This window comes from Carcharodon carcharias, chromosome 8 (assembly GCF_017639515.1).
Source record: "Carcharodon carcharias isolate sCarCar2 chromosome 8, sCarCar2.pri, whole genome shotgun sequence".
Lineage (NCBI taxonomy): Eukaryota > Metazoa > Chordata > Chondrichthyes > Lamniformes > Lamnidae > Carcharodon > Carcharodon carcharias.
In genome coordinates, this window is record NC_054474.1 from 102,202,307 (window position 1) to 102,222,449 (window position 20,143).

The 20,143-nt window shown below is 47.0% G+C and overlaps 1 protein-coding gene and 1 pseudogene across 1 annotated transcript in view; both read right to left on the reverse strand.

Annotated features, from left to right (window-relative positions):
* LOC121281476 (ran-binding protein 17-like) overlaps positions 1 to 20,143 on the reverse strand; it is a gene marked incomplete at its 5' end in the record, with an annotated part of 1,080,904 nt that overhangs the window by 368,827 nt on the left and 691,934 nt on the right. Inside the window, one exon of the mRNA XM_041194421.1 lies at positions 13,977 to 14,084. Within this exon, the coding sequence (XP_041050355.1) occupies positions 13,977 to 14,084 (108 nt within the window). The remainder of the gene's footprint in view (positions 1 to 13,976; positions 14,085 to 20,143) is intronic.
* Positions 5,106 to 5,224, reverse strand: LOC121281669 (annotated as a pseudogene).

The following is a 20,143-nucleotide window of genomic DNA, read 5'->3' on the forward strand; positions in this document are numbered from 1 at the left end:
ATAAGCCCATTTCCATCTGTTTCAGATGAAGTCACATTGTTTCATAGTTTGCCATTGTGAGATTTGAACTCTTGATCTTGGGGTTATAAGCCCAGTACCATAACCAGTTGGCCATTTAGGCCAAGCTCAAGAGAAAGATGTAACTCTTTCGAGTACAAACACGTTTTCATCTGTTTCAGATGAAGTTACATTGTTTTATAGTTTGCCATTGTGAGATTTGAACTCTTGATAATCTTTTAAATGAAAACCAAATCAACAAAATTGGGATAAATCAGGCACAGCCCCTAATTCAGGTCAGCTGTAAAACCAAGAACAAAGTTTAAAGGAAACTTACAAACTTTAAATCAAAATGTGATTAAAGGGATCAACAAAACACCCCAGTCCCCGCGGTGCCCACCGAGCACGGAAGGCCTCGAGAGTGCCAGCAGACACCGCGTGCTCCTTCTCCAGGGACATCCGGCAGCGAACGTAGCCACGGAAGAGGGACAAACAATCGGGCGGGACTCCCCCGTCGATCGCCCGCTGCCTGGACCTGTTAATGGCCAACTTGGCCAGGCCCAGGAGCAGGTTCACGAGGAGGTCCTCCTCCTTCCCGACCCCCTTCCGCACCGGGTGCCCATAGATCAGGAGCGTGGGGCTGAAGTGCAAACAAAACATCAATAAAAGGTTTTTCAAATAACTAAAAAGGGAGTGCAGCCTACAACACCCTATGTATACATGGTCCACGGACTCCACAAGACCGCAAAAAGGGCACGTGTCCTGAGAGTCCGTGAACCTATGCATCCTCTTAATATAAGGGACTGCTGCATGCAACACCCTCCAACCCAGGTCCCCGATAGAAAGGGGGAGGACACCTCCGTAGAGGGCCTCCCATCGGGGGCCTCCGCCGCCGGACGGCAACAAGGCATGCCAAGGCATGTCCGGGCGACGGACAAGGGCGAGAAAATGGAAGGTGTGCAGCAGCAGTCCGTACAAAAAGCCCCTCTTTGCCGTGCCAAAAGGCACAGAGGGCATGTCCCCGTGGCGGCTCATATTGCGGGGCACCAGCATCCGAGGGAGGGTTCGGGGCTTGGGGCCAATGTGGAATTCCGTCCGAACAGGGGAACGCTCAGACGGAAGACCACCGCGCACCTGGGCCGCCTCAAGACCCAAAATAACGTCGGGTCCGAGCACGACCGTTCTCAGGTCTTGGATGGCATCGGCTGCGACCTGGACACTCACAGACGCGCATCGCGCCAACTCCTGCGGGAGTATCCAGCCCAGTCCTCCGCCACCCAGCACGTCCCCGATCCTGGTCACCCCTGTGGCCACAGCCCTCCTCTCCGCCAACTACTGAAAAGGACGGAGGGGCGGATTCCTGAGCAGCGGCTCTCTGACGATAGCCGCTACTCCTGACGGGGGAGAGCTGCGTCGCGAGGCGACCACTTTCCAGACTTTGATCAGGTCCTGGTAAAAGATGGGCAACGCCTGCAAGGAGCCACCGAGGCCCAGCTGTTCTATAAACAGGAGCTGCACGTCATAATTCAGGCCGTGCACCTGACGGAAGAAATACGTCATCAGGGCACACCATCTAGGAGGAGGCTCGACGTAGAGGTATCGCTGCAGGGTCTGAAGGCGGAAAGTCGCCACCTGTGTGCGTAGGCACACTAGCGCCTGACCACCCTCCCTAAGCGGGAGACTCAGAACCTCGGCAGCGACCCAGTGCAATCTTTTGTCCCAGAAGAAGTCGACTAACAATCTCTGGATTCTTGTGACAAAGTCCGGGGGAGGGGTCAAAGTGACCAGCCGATAGCACAACATGGCGGCGATCAGCTGGTTTATGACCAGAACTCGACCTCGGTAAGATAGCACTCGGAGCAGTCCTGTCCAGCGCCGCAGGCGAGCGGTGACTTTCGTCTCCAGTTCCTGCCAGTTTGCCGGCCAGGATTCCTCAGCGGGGCAGAGATGGACCCCCAGGTAGAGGAGGCTGGTCCTGCTCCAGGTGAAAGGCCTGAGCTCCTCGGGTAGGGGATCCATCTGCCACTGACCGACCAGGAGTCCAGAACATTTACCCCAGTTGATCCTGGCAGAAGAAGCGGCAGAGTAGACCTCCTGGCACTCGTGCATCCTCCGCAGGTCAGCCGGGTCACTAAACATAAGGAGCACGTCATCGGCGTAAGCCGAGAGGACCACCCCGATGCCCGGCAAATGCGTCCCGAACCTGAAAGCTCGCAGAGTTCCGAGTAAGTATTCGTGATCCACCCTGTCGAACGCCTTCTCCTGATCGAGAGACAGGAAGGCGCTCGACAGACCAGCCCTCTGGGAATGGTGGATGATGTCCCGGACAAAATCACAACCAGTACGATTTGAACTATTTTAAGCTCTTGCAATTACTCATTGTAACTCTTTTGAGTACAAACATGTTTCCATCTATTTCAGATGAAGTGACATTGTTTCATAGTTTGCCATTGTGAGATTTGAACTCTTGATACTCTTTCGAGTACAAACCTGTTTCCTTCTGTTTCAGATGAAGTTATATTGTTTCATAGTTTGCCATTGTGAGATTTGAACTCTTGATAATCTTTTAAATGAAAACCAAATCAACAAAATTGGGATAAATCAGGCACAGCCCCTAATTCAGGTCAGCTGTAAAACCAAGAACAAAGTTTAAAGGAAACTTACAAACTTTAAATCAAAATGTGATTAAAGGGGTCAACAAAACACCCCAGTCCCCGCGGTGCCCACCGAGCACGGAAGGCCTCGAGAGTGCCAGCAGACACCGCGTGCTCCTTCTCCAGGGACATCCGGCAGCGAACGTAGCCACGGAAGAGGGACAAACAATCGGGCGGGACTCCCCCGTCGATCGCCCGCTGCCTGGACCTGTTAATGGCCAAATTGGCCAGGCCCAGGAGCAGGTTCACGAGGCGGTCCTCCTCCTTCCCGACCCCCTTCCGCACCGGGTGCCCATAGATCAGGAGCGTGGGGCTGAAGTGCAAACAAAACATCAATAAAAGGTTTTTCAAATAACTAAAAAGGGAGTGCAGCCTACAACACCCTACGTATACATGGTCCACGGACTCCACAAGACCGCAAAAAGGGCACGTGTCCTGAGAGTCCGTGAACCTATGCATCCTCTTATTATAAGGGACTGCTGCATGCAACACCCTCCAACCCAGGTCCCCGATAGAAAGGGGGAGGACACCTCCGTAGAGGGCCTCCCATCGGGGGCCTCCGCCGCCGGACGGCAACAAGGCACGCCAGGGCGTGTCCGGTCGACGGACAAGGGCGAGAAAATGGAAGGTGTGCAGCAGCAGTCCGTACAAAAAGCCCCTCTTTGCCGTGCCAAAAGGCACAGAGGGCATGTCCCCGAGGCGGCTCATATTGCGGGGCACCAGCACCCGAGGGAGGGTTCGGGGCTTGGGGCCAATGTGAAATTCCGTCCGAACAGGGGAACGCTCAGACGGAAGACCACCGCGCACCTGGGCCACCTCAAGACCCAAAATAACGTCGGGTCCGAGCACGACCGTTCTCAGGTCTTGGATGGCATCGGCTGCGACCTGGACACTCACAGACGCGCGTCGCGCCAACTCCTGCGGGAGCATCCAGCCCAGTCCTCCGCCACCCAGCACGTCCCCGATCCTGGTCACCCCTGCGGCCACAGCCCTCCTCTCCGCCAACCACTGAAAAGGACGGAGGGGCGGATTCCTGAGCAGCGGCTCTCTGACGATAGCTGCTACTCCTGACGGGGGAGAGCTGCGTCGCGAGGCGACCACTTTCCAGACTTTGATCAGGTCCTGGTAAAAGACGGGCAACGCCTGCAAGGAGCCACCGAGGCCCAGCTGTTCTATAAACAGGAGCTGCACGTCATAATTCAGGCCGTGCACCTGACGGAAGAAATACGTCATCAGGGCACACCATCTAGGAGGAGGCTCGACGTAGAGGTATCGCTGCAGGGTCTGAAGGCGGAAAGTCGCCACCTGTGTGCGTAGGCACACTAGCGCCTGACCACCCTCCCTAAGCGGGAGACTCAGAACCTCGGCAGCGACCCAGTGCAATCTTTTGTCCCAGAAGAAGTCGACTAACAATCTCTGGATTCTTGTGACAAAGTCCGGGGGAGGGGTCAAAGTGACCAGCCGATACCACAACATGGCGGCGATCAGCTGGTTTATGACCAGAACTCGACCTCGGTAAGATAGCACTCGGAGCAGTCCTGTCCAGCGCCGCAGGCGAGCGGTGACTTTCGTCTCCAGTTCCTGCCAGTTTGCCGGCCAGGATTCCTCAGCGGGGCAGAGATGGACCCCCAGGTAGAAGAGGCTGGTCCTGCTCCAGGTGAAAGGCCTGAGCTCCTCGGGTAGGGGATCCATCTGCCACTGACCGACCAGGAGTCCAGAACATTTACCCCAGTTGATCCTGGCAGAAGAAGCGGCAGAGTAGACCTCCTGGCACTCGCGCATCCTCCGCAGGTCAGCCGGGTCACTAAACATAAGGAGCACGTCATCGGCGTAAGCCGAAAGGACCACCCCGATGCCCGGCAAATGCGTCCCGAACCCGAAAGCTCGCAGAGTTCCGAGTAAGTATTCGTGATCCACCCTGTCGAACGCCTTCTCCTGATCGAGAGACAGGAAGGCGCTCGACAGACCAGCCCTCTGGGAATGGTGGATGATGTCCCGGACAAAATCACAACCAGTACGATTTGAACTATTTTAAGCTCTTGCAATTACTCATTGTAACTCTTTTGAGTACAAACATGTTTCCATCTATTTCAGATGAAGTGACATTGTTTCATAGTTTGCCATTGTGAGATTTGAACTCTTGATACTCTTTCGAGTACAAACCTGTTTCCATCTGTTTCAGATGAAGTTATATTGTTTCATAGTTTGCCATTGTGAGATTTGAACTCTTGATCTTAGGGTTACAAACCCAGTACCATAACCACTTGGCTATTTAGGCCAAGCCATAATATTATTGTTATTTATTGTAACTCTTTCGAGTACAAACACATTTCCATCTGTTTCTATTCAGATGAAATTACATTGTTTCATAATTTGCCATTGTGAGATTTGAACTCTTGATCTTGGGGTTACAAGCCCAGTACCATAACCACTTGGCTATTTAGGCCAAGCTATTTTCTACTGCACCTGGTATTCCCAGGCAGCCTCCCATCCAAGTACTAACCAGGCCTGAGTCTGCTTAGCTTCCGAGATCAGACGAGATCAGGCGTTTTCAGACTAGTATGGCCGTAGGCTCCTAAGAAGATGTAGTTGCACAGCCTGAGCATGGGTATTAATCACTTGTACATCCTGTTTACTATTGTTAATAAACTCCCAAGAATGTCTCCCTGCCTTGTTCTAATGAGCAGTGTTCTTTTCACTCAGATGTGAAACTCTTCTGCATAAGATAGAGGCAGGTGTCTCAGTCCAGGGCCTCTTCCCTGTGCTTTTGTAGCCTTCTGACCAAAGTGCTGGTTTGGCCTCACACTCCTGGACACATTACTGATGCCTGCACCTCGGCGGTGCTGGTCATTGCTGCCAGAACGTGGTGGGCTGGCGTCACAGAGTTCTGCCATTCTCTCTAAGTGCTCTCAGCTCCTTTAAGGTGGGGCTGGCCCCCATCTCTTCAGCATCTGTGACCAGTCACACTGTGCTCCTGAAGGGATCACATGCTGAAGATGGACATAAGATCAGGTGCTTCTAAAGTTTCATGGCTGTGTCTCTGTGATTTGACCCTGATCACAGAGCGCAAGCGAGCTGCCCTTGGACAGACAGGAGTCAGATATTCTCAGAGGCTATGTGAAGATCTATGGAGTGTCCTCACTGCATGTCGTCATCATCCTCCTGCAATCGAGCAACTATTAGGGCCTCCGCTGTGGCTCCGTGACAGAAGCATTATCACAGCGGGTATGCGTGGTGCCATAAGCCAGACTGGAGTCAAACGTGCGCAGATGCAATGTGAGGATCTATAGGTCTCCTCACTGCATGTTATCATCATCCTCCACAAATCTAGCAGCAAGAGGGCTTCCTGAGTGTGCCTGCCTCATCCCCGTTATCATTGCTTTCTAGGACGTCCTCACCCTTATCCTCGTCAGCGTCCTCTTCAACCGAGGGGACCACCAGCTCCTCCATCTCCTCCTCAGCCAGCTCCTCTCCGCGTTGCAGCGCCAGGTTGTAAAGGGCTCAGCAGACGACCACGATGCATGACACACTCTGTGGACTGTATTGCAGGGCTCCACCAGACTGGTCCAGGCACTGGAACCTCATTTTCAGCATCCTGATGGTCTAATCCACCAAGTTGCAAGTTGCAGCATGAACCTCATTATAGCGTAGCTCTGCTGCAGTCTGAGGCAGCCGCATGGATGCCATCAGCCACGGCCTCTGCAGGTAGCCCTTGTCCCCTGCAGCTTCTGTGGACCCTGGAATACGTCAGGGATCTGTGACTGGCTGAGAATGTAGGGGTTGTGCACACTTCCTGGAAACCGTGTGCAGACCTGCAGGATGCGTTTCTGATGGTCGCACACCAGCTGCACATTCAGCAAATGGAAGCTCTTGCGGTTGATTTAGTTGACTGCGTATTGTGACGGAGACCTGAGTGCCACACCATTGGCATTCTGCACCTGTGGGAAACCCAAGATCTGGGCAAATCCAATCACACTTGCTTCCTGGTTTGCTTGGTCCCGGGTGAAATGCACAAAGTTGTGTGCCCTCGTGAAGATGCATCCTTGACCTCATGGATGCATTTGTGGATGGAGGCTTCGGAGATCCCACAGAGATCACCTGTGAAGGAACCACTGGTGCAGAAATAGAGCACCTTGGCCACTGGCAGTGCATGCCCTCCAGGTCACCAAATCATTCAGGGGTTGACAGATGTGACCAACCAGTTCCCTAGACATGCATAGTCTATGGCGACACTGGTTCTCAGTCATCTGCAGGAATGAAAGGCAGCATCTATAAACCTTAGCTGTCACTAAGCGCTGACCAGCAATGGCTCACTGTGGCTTTTCAATGGCGTATGCGGGAGCCCCAGCTGCCCCTTCTTCCTGAGGGTGCTGCTCCCCCCTCTGTGCAGCCAGGTGCCTCAGTTGCCCTCTCCTCTGTCATCTTCGCTCTCAGTATCCCATGAGGCATACAGCTAGTTCACCAGGCTCCATGATCCTTATGTGCTCCTCCTACAAGATGAAAGAGAGAGACATGTGGGTTAGCATGGGTGTACTAAGAACCTGACTTGGTTAAGTCTGAAGGCCCCTTAATGCATTGCGGAGAGTGCTGGCCATCACTTGGATGGCCTGAGATTAGTGTGCTGCATGGCTGCCTGAAACCCCACCTTCCTCCACCCCACTCCACCCAACTGATTGGCAGCAGCTTTGCCCATTGGACTGCATACTTTGCTCTCAGCTCAGGCGCAAGCATTCTCCTAACCCATACTGCAAGGCAGCACTGTTAGCTTGAATCAGTGGGGAGACTGGTCCAAAATGTGATGCTGACATTGCAAGGGGCTGTGAGCACCTCCACCAATGACTGCTCCACAGGCAAGGAGATTGTATGACAGGCACAGTCGTCCAACTGTTCTGCAGTCCACTAAAATGCTCATTGTTTTGCAGTCTGTGCATGAGGGGTGAAAAGCTCTGGAGCATTTGGTGGCACTTTGATGCCTCTGTGTTGCTTGAGCAGGCATATAAGCTAGAAGCCTGACTCCAATTGTATCAATGGCTGTGCCTGAACTCTCAGTTGCAGAGGAATGATCACTTTATATAATGCATCCCTAATGCCTGGCTGCTTCCCTCTCCCACCCTACCCCCCACCCATAATGCAGGGCAGCCCTTGCAAGCCCAACCCCCCAAGTCACCTCAACTGCAGGCTGCCCTTGCCTCCCCCACCATGCACCTCAAGCTTGAAGACCAACAGGTGACCCTGGTGAGTGCTGCAAAATGTTACTGTGTACTGTCCTCTGAGTTCTCCTCAAAATGTAGCCTGCCAAGTGCACACCTTTTATGTGCTGCTGTGAAACACGTCAGGACAATCCAATGGGGGTGGGGTGACGATTCTGGTGGGCAGGCCTAATAATGATATGCAGAATGATGTTTCCAATGTCCCATGGCAGGAAACGCAGCCCACCATCAGTGGACTGAGTGGATGATCGCAAACTGGTTTCACACCATTGTAAAACCGATCGCGCCATATTGTCCGTTCACTTCTCCGAACACGCCTGAGGCTGGCGGGCACTGAAAATCCCAGCCACCGTGTCCAATTCTGGGCACTCCACTTTAGAAAAAATAAGACGACTTTAGTGAGGGTGCAGCTGAGGTTTGTGATAGTGGATCCAAGGGTGAGAAATTTCAGTTACGAGGATAGACTGGAGAAGAGAAGGTTGAGAAGAGGTTTGATAGAGGTGTTTAAAATCATGAGAGGTCTAGACAGAGTAGATAAGAAGAAACCGTTCCCATTGGCAGAAGGGTCGAGATCTATAGGTCACCGTTTTAAGGAGATTGGTAAAAGAAGCAATGGTAACATGAAGAAAACTTTTTTATGCAGCATTTCATTAGGATCTGCAGTGCACTGCCTGAGAGTGTGATCGGGGTGGAGGCAATTGTAGGTTTCAAAAGGGCATTGGATAAACACTTGAAGAGAAAAAAAATTGCTGGGCAATGGGGAAAAGATGAAGGAGTAGGTCTAGCTGCAGGGAGCCAGCATGGGCAGGGTGGGTTGAATGGCCTCCTTCGGTGCAATTACCATTGTGTGGTACCATTATAGCTGGCCTGAGAGAGCTAAATGGTGACAGCAGGTGCCCAAATTGATCAATCCTAGCACAGACATCTCTTGCTTTGAAGACCAAAGAAGTTCAGTCGATGTATATTTATATATTAGTACACACACACACACACCTCATGTCACTAGATGCTGCCAGAATTCTCTGCAAATTTTGTATCTGCAGTGTTTACCACAGTCATATGGTCATCACTTATATTGTGAAGAATTTTTTTCTCTCAGATTGCTTGGCTGAAAGATCTTGATTCCTGGAGCTTGTGTAAACACTTCTAGTAACACAAGGTAAAACACAAAAACACCCTAATTTAACTGACTAACTTTTAGATGGATGGATGAATTCTACCCCACCTAAATGTTCTTCCCCTATTCTTGTGCCAACAATCATTTGCTACTGTATGGGTCTCGTGCTGACAGCTCTCTTCCATCTCACTCAAGTAGCCACCCTTGTGAGCTTAGACAGAGAGTCAGCAGGCTTTTTTTCTGATAGCGGAGAGCTTTCTACAGCTGAGCTAGATCCTGATCCCATCTGATGAGTGCCCTTTCTTGAATATTGCTGAAAAGAGAGACATGTTGTTGAAGCTTTTCATCCTGCACTCATCAGAACAAACGCAATAATGCCAAATTTCAAACGATTACAACGATTAAACTACAGGAGAAAAGGGTGCTGATTGGTTGGCAAGTCATGGCCAAGTCATCATAAGTGCAAGCAACAACAATGCAGTTTTATTAGAAAGATTTATGCTCCTGTTGATTTTGTGTGATTAATATAGATGTAAGTATTAGTTTCTCAGAAAAAGATTGTGGTGATTTTATAACATATTTAGAATGTTCCAAATAAACCAGTTTTCTTGTAGTATTAATATTTATAATGTGAAAATGTCCTGGGCATAAAATGTGCTGGTTGTTTTTATTTCAGAAGCATCAGAGTACCATCATCAATTTCATATTCATTGCAATCTTTCAAACACCTCACTTCAATAAAAATTTTGTTTCTGGCACGAATAATTTACTTATATTTAATAATAAAATTAATGTACATTAAATTACATTTAATAGTGAAAAAGCAGTGAAATATTTTAGTTAATTTATAGCTTAAATGTATAGGCTATAGTCATTCTTCCTATTAATTCTGATGAGTTTTTTTTGTGGTGGCAAGTAAAAGTGGGTGGGGTAGGACTGGTCGGTGTTCCATGGTGACTCTTGCCCTGCCTAAATGGTCCATGCACAAAAAAAGTTTGAGAGCCACTGGTGTAGAGGTTTGTTCGAAATGGAGGGGGAGATGCACAGGATTTGGAGTAACAGATTGCCCACCTGTTACACTCTGTCCTGACATTTTTATCCAACTAGTGCCAAGTAAAGGCTAAATCAGGCAGGATATATAATGGGCAGCCAGGCCGCAAGGCCAAATTTGTCATCCAGTGAAAAGTATTATTCATACTAAGAATGTCCTACCTGTATTAGTGTGGTAGCAAAATACATAATAGCTTTATAAAGGGAGAGATAAATATTTGAAAAAGGAATTTTAAAGGATAATGGGCTGAATTGTCACCTTGTGCTGTAAATTCACGCAATCATAAAGTTTTAAAACTTCTACAATATGCCAAGATTAAATTAAACATATAATTTAATCAGATGCACAGAAATTTATCCTGGGTTTACTTTGGGATGAAAGTTTACTCCTCTTGCACTGTCACTGTGGTCTTTCATTTTACAGCCCTCTCATAGAGGAAGCTGGTTAGACTCCAGACCCGTCTTACAGTAAGGCTTATGGACTCTGATGTGACCTCTCATTCCACTGTTTCCATGGAAAACATCAGAGATTTATTATTTTTAATAACTCTCTTATGTCTTCTACGGAAACAATGGATTGAGAGATGAGATGGAAAGCTGTGGGATCAGTGCTGCAAGATCAGGGAGAATATTACCAGGTACCCTGACAAGAAGGTCAAACTCAAAACATTAGTGACAGTCTAATTTTACAACAGGACTGATCTATGCTGCTTTAAGGCTGCCACTTGGTCTAGGCTGCTGAATTATTGCTGTTATTAAGTAGCTTTTTCTAAAGTAATTTGCTTTTCACCAATTTTTCTCCACTAATTTTCTTCCTGCCTCTCCTTCCTGGGATACACTCAATGGGCCCCGATCACCTCCAAGGAGTTATTTGTATGTGAGCCTCAGCTGTGAGTGTCAGAAGGGAGCACCACAGTTGGGCTACATTCAGAACCCAGTACTTCCAAGCACAGCTCTCAGGATGAAGAAAAAAACAGGAACCTTGGCTGATCTATCCCTGATAATACAAGAGTACTTAGACTAATTGTAGCATTCCTAACGGCTATCATCAGCTGAGACTAGCCAGCTCTGGACAGACAGAGGACTGAACCTGGGAACATCCTGTCACTGAGTTATCCCCATGAGATCAATGCAGTTAGCTCACAACCACATTTAAAAGCAGATATTGCAGGATTTAGTCACTTGCCTGCGATTGGGATCCTTAATAACAACACAATCAGGCTGTATGAAAATACAATGCTCTCGTGGTGTGCTTCACTATCAAACTGCACAGCAGAGCTTCAGCCCTGGAACAAGATACACGCTGAGAAAATAAATAAAAATACAAAAATACATCACATCCATTTTGTCTATCAGTAGCTTTTCCTGATAATGTATGCCACCTCACTTTTTTCCTTAATTGTAACTTCCTACTTTTTCGAACTTATATTACTTTGCTTTTCAACTGTTGAAAAACTGTTTGAGGGATCATGAAGGCTCAAAGACAAATGGAGTTTGAAGGCTGCAGCAACTATAGGAATGGAGAGGTGTGAGAAAGCTGTCTACCAGATTTCTCATTCTCATTTCACTGATCAAGGAGGAGAATTGTCCTAGATTTGCACAAAGTGCAGTAGTGAGCGGGGAAAAAGTTATTTTACCCGCCAGCCGCAATGGCAGGTTTGTGCGCCATATCGTCTTATTTCCATCTCATTAATCATGCAGCCACTGGAAACGTGCCAACTCACAGCCGGGCGGCCTCTGATTTGCCCGCCATACCATTACCTCGGCAGTTCCTCACGCAGGGCACCATATTTAAACTGCAGTCTTGAGTACACTCCTCAATGCTTGCAGCCCAGAACCACTTTGGTGAATACATGGCCCCAAAAACCAAGAAAAGTGCAGACCCCCGATTCAGTGGCGCATCCCTGGTTGCCTTCTGGTCGCAGTGATGTCCTCTACCCGACCCCCCCAAACGTTCTGGTCACAGTCTCATCACTCCGGCTTGGGGGGCAGTGGCAGAGGTGGTCAGTACCAATGCTGCACACAAGAGGTCGGCCATCCAGTGCAAAAACAGATGAGTGATCTCATTTGTGCCGCCAGGGTAAGGGAACCATCTTATCACTCTCAACTCACACACACACAAGGCCATCACACATTCACTGGAATCTCACTCACTGCCAGCTCAAGGGACATCACCACTCACTCTCTTACACATATGCACACATCTCCATCTGGCCTCATCTCCTCAGGAGACTGCCTCCTCAGCCCTCTCCATCTTGCAAAAATCTAAATATGCCCCCCCCACACACCCTGGGATACCCCACTTCCCCAGTACAGCTCTTGCCCTGCAACCTCTTCCCTTGCTTGAGGTCACTTCTCCCCCTTCCCCAAGCAAGCCCTAGCCCTGCAGCCATTGAAAAGCCATCCCCACCTTATGGCTCGGCTGGTAGGTGGGGACCTGCCTGTGATCTCCTGCTAAAAGTGATGTGGTGCTGCCCATGAAGCCTGGTGCTGATGACCACGAGTGCTGCCTGAAGCTAGCCTCAAAGACACGAGAGAAGTGCAGCTCGCCAGGTGCATGTTGCTTATGTACAATTGTGAAACATGTTGGCATGCAATCACACCGACGTGCCCAAATGATCCAGCATGAGCGGGTGATTCAGGTGAGCTGGGCTACTAATGAGATACAGAGTTGAAATTAGGTACCCAACGTGCAGCAGTGGGAGATGTGGCCCGCCACTGACAGGTGGGGCAGACGATCGCAAACCGGTTTCACGATGACGTGAAACAGATTTTTGGCCGTCTTGCCCACCCAACCCACACACCCCACCCCCATGACACCTGATGCCAACAGGGCAGGAAAATTCCGGCCAGTCTTGCCAGCCTGTCAGTTTTACTGAAGAAGCTATCCTCACTGTACACTCAACTGGTTGATCCTGACGAGTTACTGACAGTTTGGGAAGTAGGTCTGCCTACTGTTAAAGCCATAATGCAGAGTTAAAGAGACACATAATTTGCTGTTCATATAATTTACTTACTTGCCTGACAGCTGCTCGTGGGTTTACCACACACCTTCAAACTTGCTGAGGTGAGGAGGAATTTGTCCATTCGGAGAGTGGTACATAATTTGTATGATTAGGAGCAGGAGTAGGCCATTTGGCCTCTTGAGCCTGCTCGACCATTCAATAAGATCATGCCATCTCTAATTGTGGCCTCAACTCCACATTCCGCCAATCCTCATAATCTTTGATGAATCTGGACAATTTTTTGGAATTCTCTACCCCAAGGGCTGTGAAGGCTCAGTCATTGAACATGGTTAAGTCAGAGGTTGATAGATTTCTAGATATTAAAGATGTCAAGGGCTATGGGGCTAGTGCGAGAAAATGGCATTGAGGTAGAAGATGAGCCATGCTCTAGTTGAATGGCGGACCATGCTCGAAGGGCCGAATGGCCTACTATTTCCTATGTTCACTTGGGGGTAACCCAGAAGTGAGAGGGATTATTTCTGGATTCTGATTGGATGTCACCCCCCACACGCACGCACCCAGATCCACCTCCACTTGCCTGTTACAATCCCCTCCAATGTCTCTACTGTACTGGGGAACTGGGAAAAGCAGGAACACTGGCTGTTCTGACTTGTTTATTTGTCGTTCAAAACAATCTAGTAATTTCCACTGCCCCAGGACAGTGCTGGGGGAAGTTCATTGTGCTTTAGTTGACGGGGGAGGGAGGAAAACATATATTCTTGAGTTCTGAGAATGGCGCGCTACTAAAGAGGAACTTGAAAAATGCTAGAAATCTGAAGTAAAAACAGAAAATGCTGGCAGAGTTTGAAATGGAACAACAGGTGTTGTCTTAGGGATCTTTGGATAAAGGGTGTTAACCTTTTTCTCAGATGCAGGAGTGACCAGCTGGGCATTTTTAAAAATTTCCAGTGAAAGGTAAATACTCCCAAACACGGTTACTCACCTGTTGTGAACAAGTTCAGCCATCAGTTTCAAGATAGGTGTTGTACATGAAGGCTCGTGGTACCATAGCTCAATGGCATGCTGGAGGATAGAGATGTAGCCTGGATATCTGTGTGAGACACATTAAGGAATAACCAGGGCCAAAAAATCCAATCCAATGCTGTTCGTCCCCCATGTGCTTAAAGTGGACCCCTTCACCAATGGACTGGAGTGGCTCAAAATTGTTGCATCATTATTAATATCCTTTCCATGTTAGTTATGTTACCTTCCTCCACTGTGAAGTCTGAAACAAAGTAATTGTTCAAAAAGTATGTCATTTCGTTATTACATGTAAGGTGCTACATAAATACATGTTTTTGTTATTATTACCCACTTCTGTTTTAAAGAGCTAACATTACCCTGATTACCTTTTCTCTTCTAACATAATTATAAAATTATTGTGTCCCTCAAAATTTCTTTTCATATTCTCTTCCTCCAGCTCTTAGTATTTTTCCTTTTTGCTGTTCTTTCCCAGTTGCTTGGATCTATATTTTTCTTTGTACATTTATATGTTCCTTCTTTTAGTTTTGTGCTAGCCCTCTTTTGTTGACCTGGCTGTTTAATTTGGTAAATAGAACTCTTTCCTCTGAAGGGGTTTATATTGGTCCTTAAGCTAAATATTTTAATGAACACCTCCCGCCTTTCATCTGTAAATTTACCTGAAAGCAGTTTTGACCAGTTTGCTGTATTCAGTCTCTGATTTATCCCGTTAACTTTTGCTTTACCAAAATATAGGGCAGAATTTTATGGCCCTATCGCAGCTGGGCGGGGCCATAAAATGCGCCAAGCCATTCAAAAGTCCATTGAGTTTGGCCACAAAATCCCATCAGCGTAAAATTCCACCCATAGAATCTTAATAACTATGGTTTCTCCTTATCAAATGAAATTTCATTGAATTTGATCATTTGATAATCAATGCAAGATAAATGACCCCTTATTATAACACAATTATCTACAGTTTGCTCATTACTTATTAACATGGAACCTACTGGTCGCTTTTTTCCTTTATTCTTTCAAGGGATGTGGGCGCATTTATTGCCTATCCTTCATTGCCCTTTAACGTAATATTCCAGAAGACAGTTAGGAGTCAACTACATTGCTGTGGGTCTGGAGTCACATGTGGGTCAGACCAGGTAAGGACAGTAGATTTCCTAAAAGACCTTAATGAACCAGATGGGTCTTTAAGGCAATCGATGATAGTTCCATGGTCACTGAGACTAGCTTTATATTCCAGGTTTATTAATTGAATGTAAGTTCCACCAGCTGTGGTGGTGGGATTGAACCCATTCCACAAACCATTAGCCTGTGCCACTGGATTACTAGTTTAGTGGCATTACCACTACGTCATCATCTTCCCTGACCACGTTCATACATAAGTGATTGGGAAGCTGCACAGAGTCTGATATGTGACTACACTGAAGTATAGTGGTGGCAGTACACTGAAGCCCATGACCTTGGAAGCAAAGCATAGGTGCTGCTGGGAGCACAGAGTGCCAAGGCAGGCTGGTTAGAAGGCCAACCTTGCTTTTCTGGGACTTTGTCCTAGTTGCTTCTGAAACTGTCATGCTCTCTGGACCTCACCTCAAGCACGGTGCCTCCCCCCAACCCCCTGGCCCTCAGACTCTCCATGTCACCTCCATAGCCACTATTCGCCATGTGTAGACCTCAGGAGCTGTATGGAAGTGAAAAAGAACTTTTAACAATACAATACAGCTCTCACTAGTGGGGGAATGTCAAACTAGGGGACATAGTTACAGAATAAGGGGACACTCGTTTAAAATTGAGATGCGAAGGAATTTCTTCTGTCTGGAACATCTGGAATGAATGTCTGGAACTCTTTACCCCAGAGAGTTGTGGAGGCTACATCACTGAGAGTCTTTAAGGAGGAGGTAGATCGATTTTTGAAATATCAGGGATTTGAGGGCTATGAGGAGCTGGCGCGAAACAGGAGTTGAGGCCTGGGGCATCTTGCTGAATGGTAGGGCAGGCTTGAGGGGCCGAATAACCTACTCCTGCTCCTATTTCTAATGTTCAAGTACTACAAGATCTGGATGATACCCAGGCTTGGGCTGACAAGTGGCAAGTAACATTGCCGGCACACAAGTGACAAGCAATGACCATCTCCAATTAGAGAGAATCTAACCATTGTCCCATGACATTCAATGGCATTATGATTGCCTTTATCTGCCACCCATCTGCCCACTCCACCAATGTGTCAATGTCCTTTTGAAGTTCTACACTGTCCTCCTCACCATTTACAATCCTCCCAAGTTTTGCGTCATTCACAAACTTTGAAATTGTTCCCTGCACAACAAGATCTAGATCATTTATATATATCAGGAAAAGCAAGGGTCCCAATACCCACTCCTGGGGAACTCCACTACAAACCTTCTTCCAGCCTAAAAAATATCCATTAAACCACTACTCTCGGTTTCTTATCCCCCAGTCAATTTTGTATCCACGTTGCTACTGTCCCTTTTATTCCATGACCTATAACTTTCCTCACAAGTCTGTTGTGTGGCACTGTATTGAATGCCTTTTGGAAGTCCACATACACCACATCAATGGCCTTGCCCTCATCAACCATCTCTGTTACCTCTTCAAAAAACTCTAGCAAGTTAGACATGATTTTCTTTATCAAATCCATGCTGACTCTTCCAAATCAATCCAAATTTTTCCATGTGACTACTAATTAAATCTCGGATAATTGTTTTTAAAGTTTCCCCACCACTGAAGTTAAACTGACTGGTCTATAATTGCAAGGCAGATCTTTACAACCTTTTGTGAACAAGGGCATAATGTTTGCAATTGTCCAGTCCTCCGGCACCTCCCCCGAATCCAGGGACCATTGAAAGGTTATTGCCAGTACCTCTGCAATTTCAACTCTCACTTCCTTCAATATTCTTGGATGCATCTCATCCGGTCCTGGTGCCTTATCAACTTTAAGTACTGACAGCTTGTCCAATACCTCCTCATCAATTTTAAATCCTTCTAGGCCTAATGAACGTTCTGTGCTGTAACAATCTATGAAAGGAGTGAATGTCAGCAGTCTATCGATCCCTGGAGGATCATGTCTCACATGTGGGTATTTTTAATCATGAAACCCCGAACAGCTGTTAGGAGTGGAAACTTTAAAGATTTTAAGGGTTATGGAACCAATAGTGGGGTGAAGATACAGATCAGCCATGATCTGATTGAATGTCTGAACCGGCTCATGGTTTGAACAACCTGCTCCTGTTCCTATGCTCCTATGAGACCCGAGCAGATTTTGTCCTATCCCAATCCTGCTGAAGCTAGCCATTGATTTCAGCTGATACCCTGGCTCACATCACTGGCTGGGACTTTCTACTCTGTGCTTTACCATTACACAATATTTCAAACATTAACTCTGTTTCTCTCTCCACAGATGCTGCCAGAGCTGCTGAGTTTTCCCAGCATTTTCTGATTTTGTTTCAGATTACTAGCATCCGCAGTGTTTTGCTTTTATATTACAATATTTCATTTGTTTATTTTGCTAATCATAGGAGCTTATTTCTTTTCATATAGCAGTACATTAATTGTAACAGTGATAACTGCATAAACATTACTGAACAGCTATGAACTAGTTTTGGACCAATGAGGTATTAATTATATCCAATTCAGCCTCTAACCTTCTATTATTTTATAATTCGAAAAATATTTTACATTTTTCTCCAGAAACATATATCCTGTGCCCAAAGCACAAAACTGTATTTAGCTCAGTACAAAATGACACTAAACTGGTAATCTCACTCAGACAGGTCATAAGATGGTTGGTGTAGATAACAGAAGAATGTCACATAAGTGCAGCTGGAGCCTCTCTTCTGAGTTAGGGCTGACACACACAGTTAAAGTTACACTGCATCTAACTGCTGGGTGTGCTTGATTCAAGCACTGGGTGCCTAGAATAGAGTATGTTAACCTCAGCACTGCCAAACCTTATCCTAAGGAGCACAAAAGACAAAATGTCCAGCATCAATGAACGGAGCTCAGCAAATGAACAGCTGGTTTGTGAAAAGGAACAAGAGGGTCATGTAACGTAAGTGCAGAGGTTCTGAAAAATAACATCAGTGTTTGAACATCAGAGACTGCAATCTACCTGATCAGATAATGTGAGCGAGGGACAGAAGAGAACGGTTTTTAAAGCAATATGGTGAAAATAGTCAGGGAGGGTGGAAGCAGCCGTCAAAATCCTACCAGCTGATTGATGATCACAGCTGCCACCTAAGTGTCTGGATATTAATGTCTTGAACTCACAGGAACTGATAAATGGAAAACACAGAATAAAACATTAACACAAGGCTCTGCTTCAGATCTTTGCCATGGGATACTGTATGGAAAACCATTGAGAATTCTATTTGTAAGAGTGCATGCACTGTCCAGTGTAGTACTGGGCCACACAGACCAGGGAGGTATTTGGTTCAATCCTTTGTCCAGGCTGATTATTATATTTACTTACATAGGCACAAACACACACATTCACAAACTGAGACATACACACACTCACTCTTTCATATACACACTCTCATGGAATCTGCTGATTGCCCTTGCATGTTTGATTTTTTAATTTTTTGCATGGCAAGTTGCTGAAAGTGTGAGCTGAGAGAAACAGGGCAGCTGGGACCTGAATGAATCGGGCAACCAAAAAGATGTCTCCTTAACCAATCAGAACAAAGAACTGTGACATTAACAGGCAAGGACTGGGAAGGAAGAGTAAATCAAACTGGTGTCATGACTCACTGGGGATAGTGCACTGTAGTATCAAGCCCCACTGCTCCCCGAGCCGAGAGAAATGTGAAAAGTTTGATTAGATGACCAGATTGCCCCAATTTTACCTAACTGTTTAATTTAGGTTAACAGAATATGAGCACCAGGTTTGTAAACTTAATAAGTAAATAACTGTTTATTAAACAAATTGTCATTAACCAGTAGCAAAAGAAAGGAATATGAACTGCTAACTTTTAACACTATATTTTAAACTCTACCCCTTCTTAACCCCTGTACACAAACGTGCACATATAAGACATACAAAACATATTTTAAGGGTGAGATAAAACAGTTCAATAGCACCAATCTGGAGTTCAGGATTAGATGGGTTGACTTTAATTGCTTTCTTCCAAATTCCTTGCAGGTTGTTGCGGCTGACATGAGGTGGTCTCCCAGCACTTGCAGGCTGTGGTTCTCTGGTTGAAACTTGCTTTTAATGTCTCTACTGGCAATTTTCCCCCTTTTCTTCCTGACAGGGGTTTCTCAAAGAAAGCAGGATACAGCGATGTGAGGAATAGCCAGCTAGCTACTATGGCAGGATTACTGGAGTCTTACAAAACACAGGAGAGACAGGAAAGCTCCCTCCAGGACACCGTGGTCCACTCCTCCATCACCCCCTACACCTCAACCCCCTCCCACGGCACCTTCCCATGCAACCGCAGAAGGTACAACACCTGCCCCTTCACTTCCTCTCTTCTCACCGTCCAAGGGCCCAAACACTCCTTTCAAGTGAAGCAGCATTTCACTTGCATTCCCTCAATTTAGTCTACCGCATTTGCTGCTCCCAATGCGGTCTCCTCTACATTGGAGCGACCAAACACAGACTGGGTGACCGCTTTGCAGAACACCTTCGGTCTGTCCACAAGCATGACCCAGACCTCCCTGTCACTTGCAATTTCAACACTCCACCCTGATCTCATGCCCACATGTCCGTCCTTGGCCTGCTGCAATGTTCCAGTGAAGCTCAACGCAAACTGGAGGAACAGCACCTCATCTTCCGACTAGGCACTTTACAGCCTTCCGGACTGAATATTGAGTTCAACAATTTTAGATCATGAACTCTCTCCCCCATCCCCACCCCCTTTCCGATCCCCCTTTTTTCCAATAATTTATCTAGATTTTTCTTTTCCTACCTATTTCCACTATTTTTAAATATATTTCCATCCATTGTTTTATCTCTACCTTTTAGCCTATTTTGATTCCTTCCCCCCACCCCACCCCCAGTAGGGCTATCCGTACTGCTTTCTACCCTTAAAGTCACCTATTAGCACATTCCTTAAGTAATATAACCACCTTCAACACCTTTGTCCTTTTGTCTGTGACATCTTCTGGCTATCTCCACCT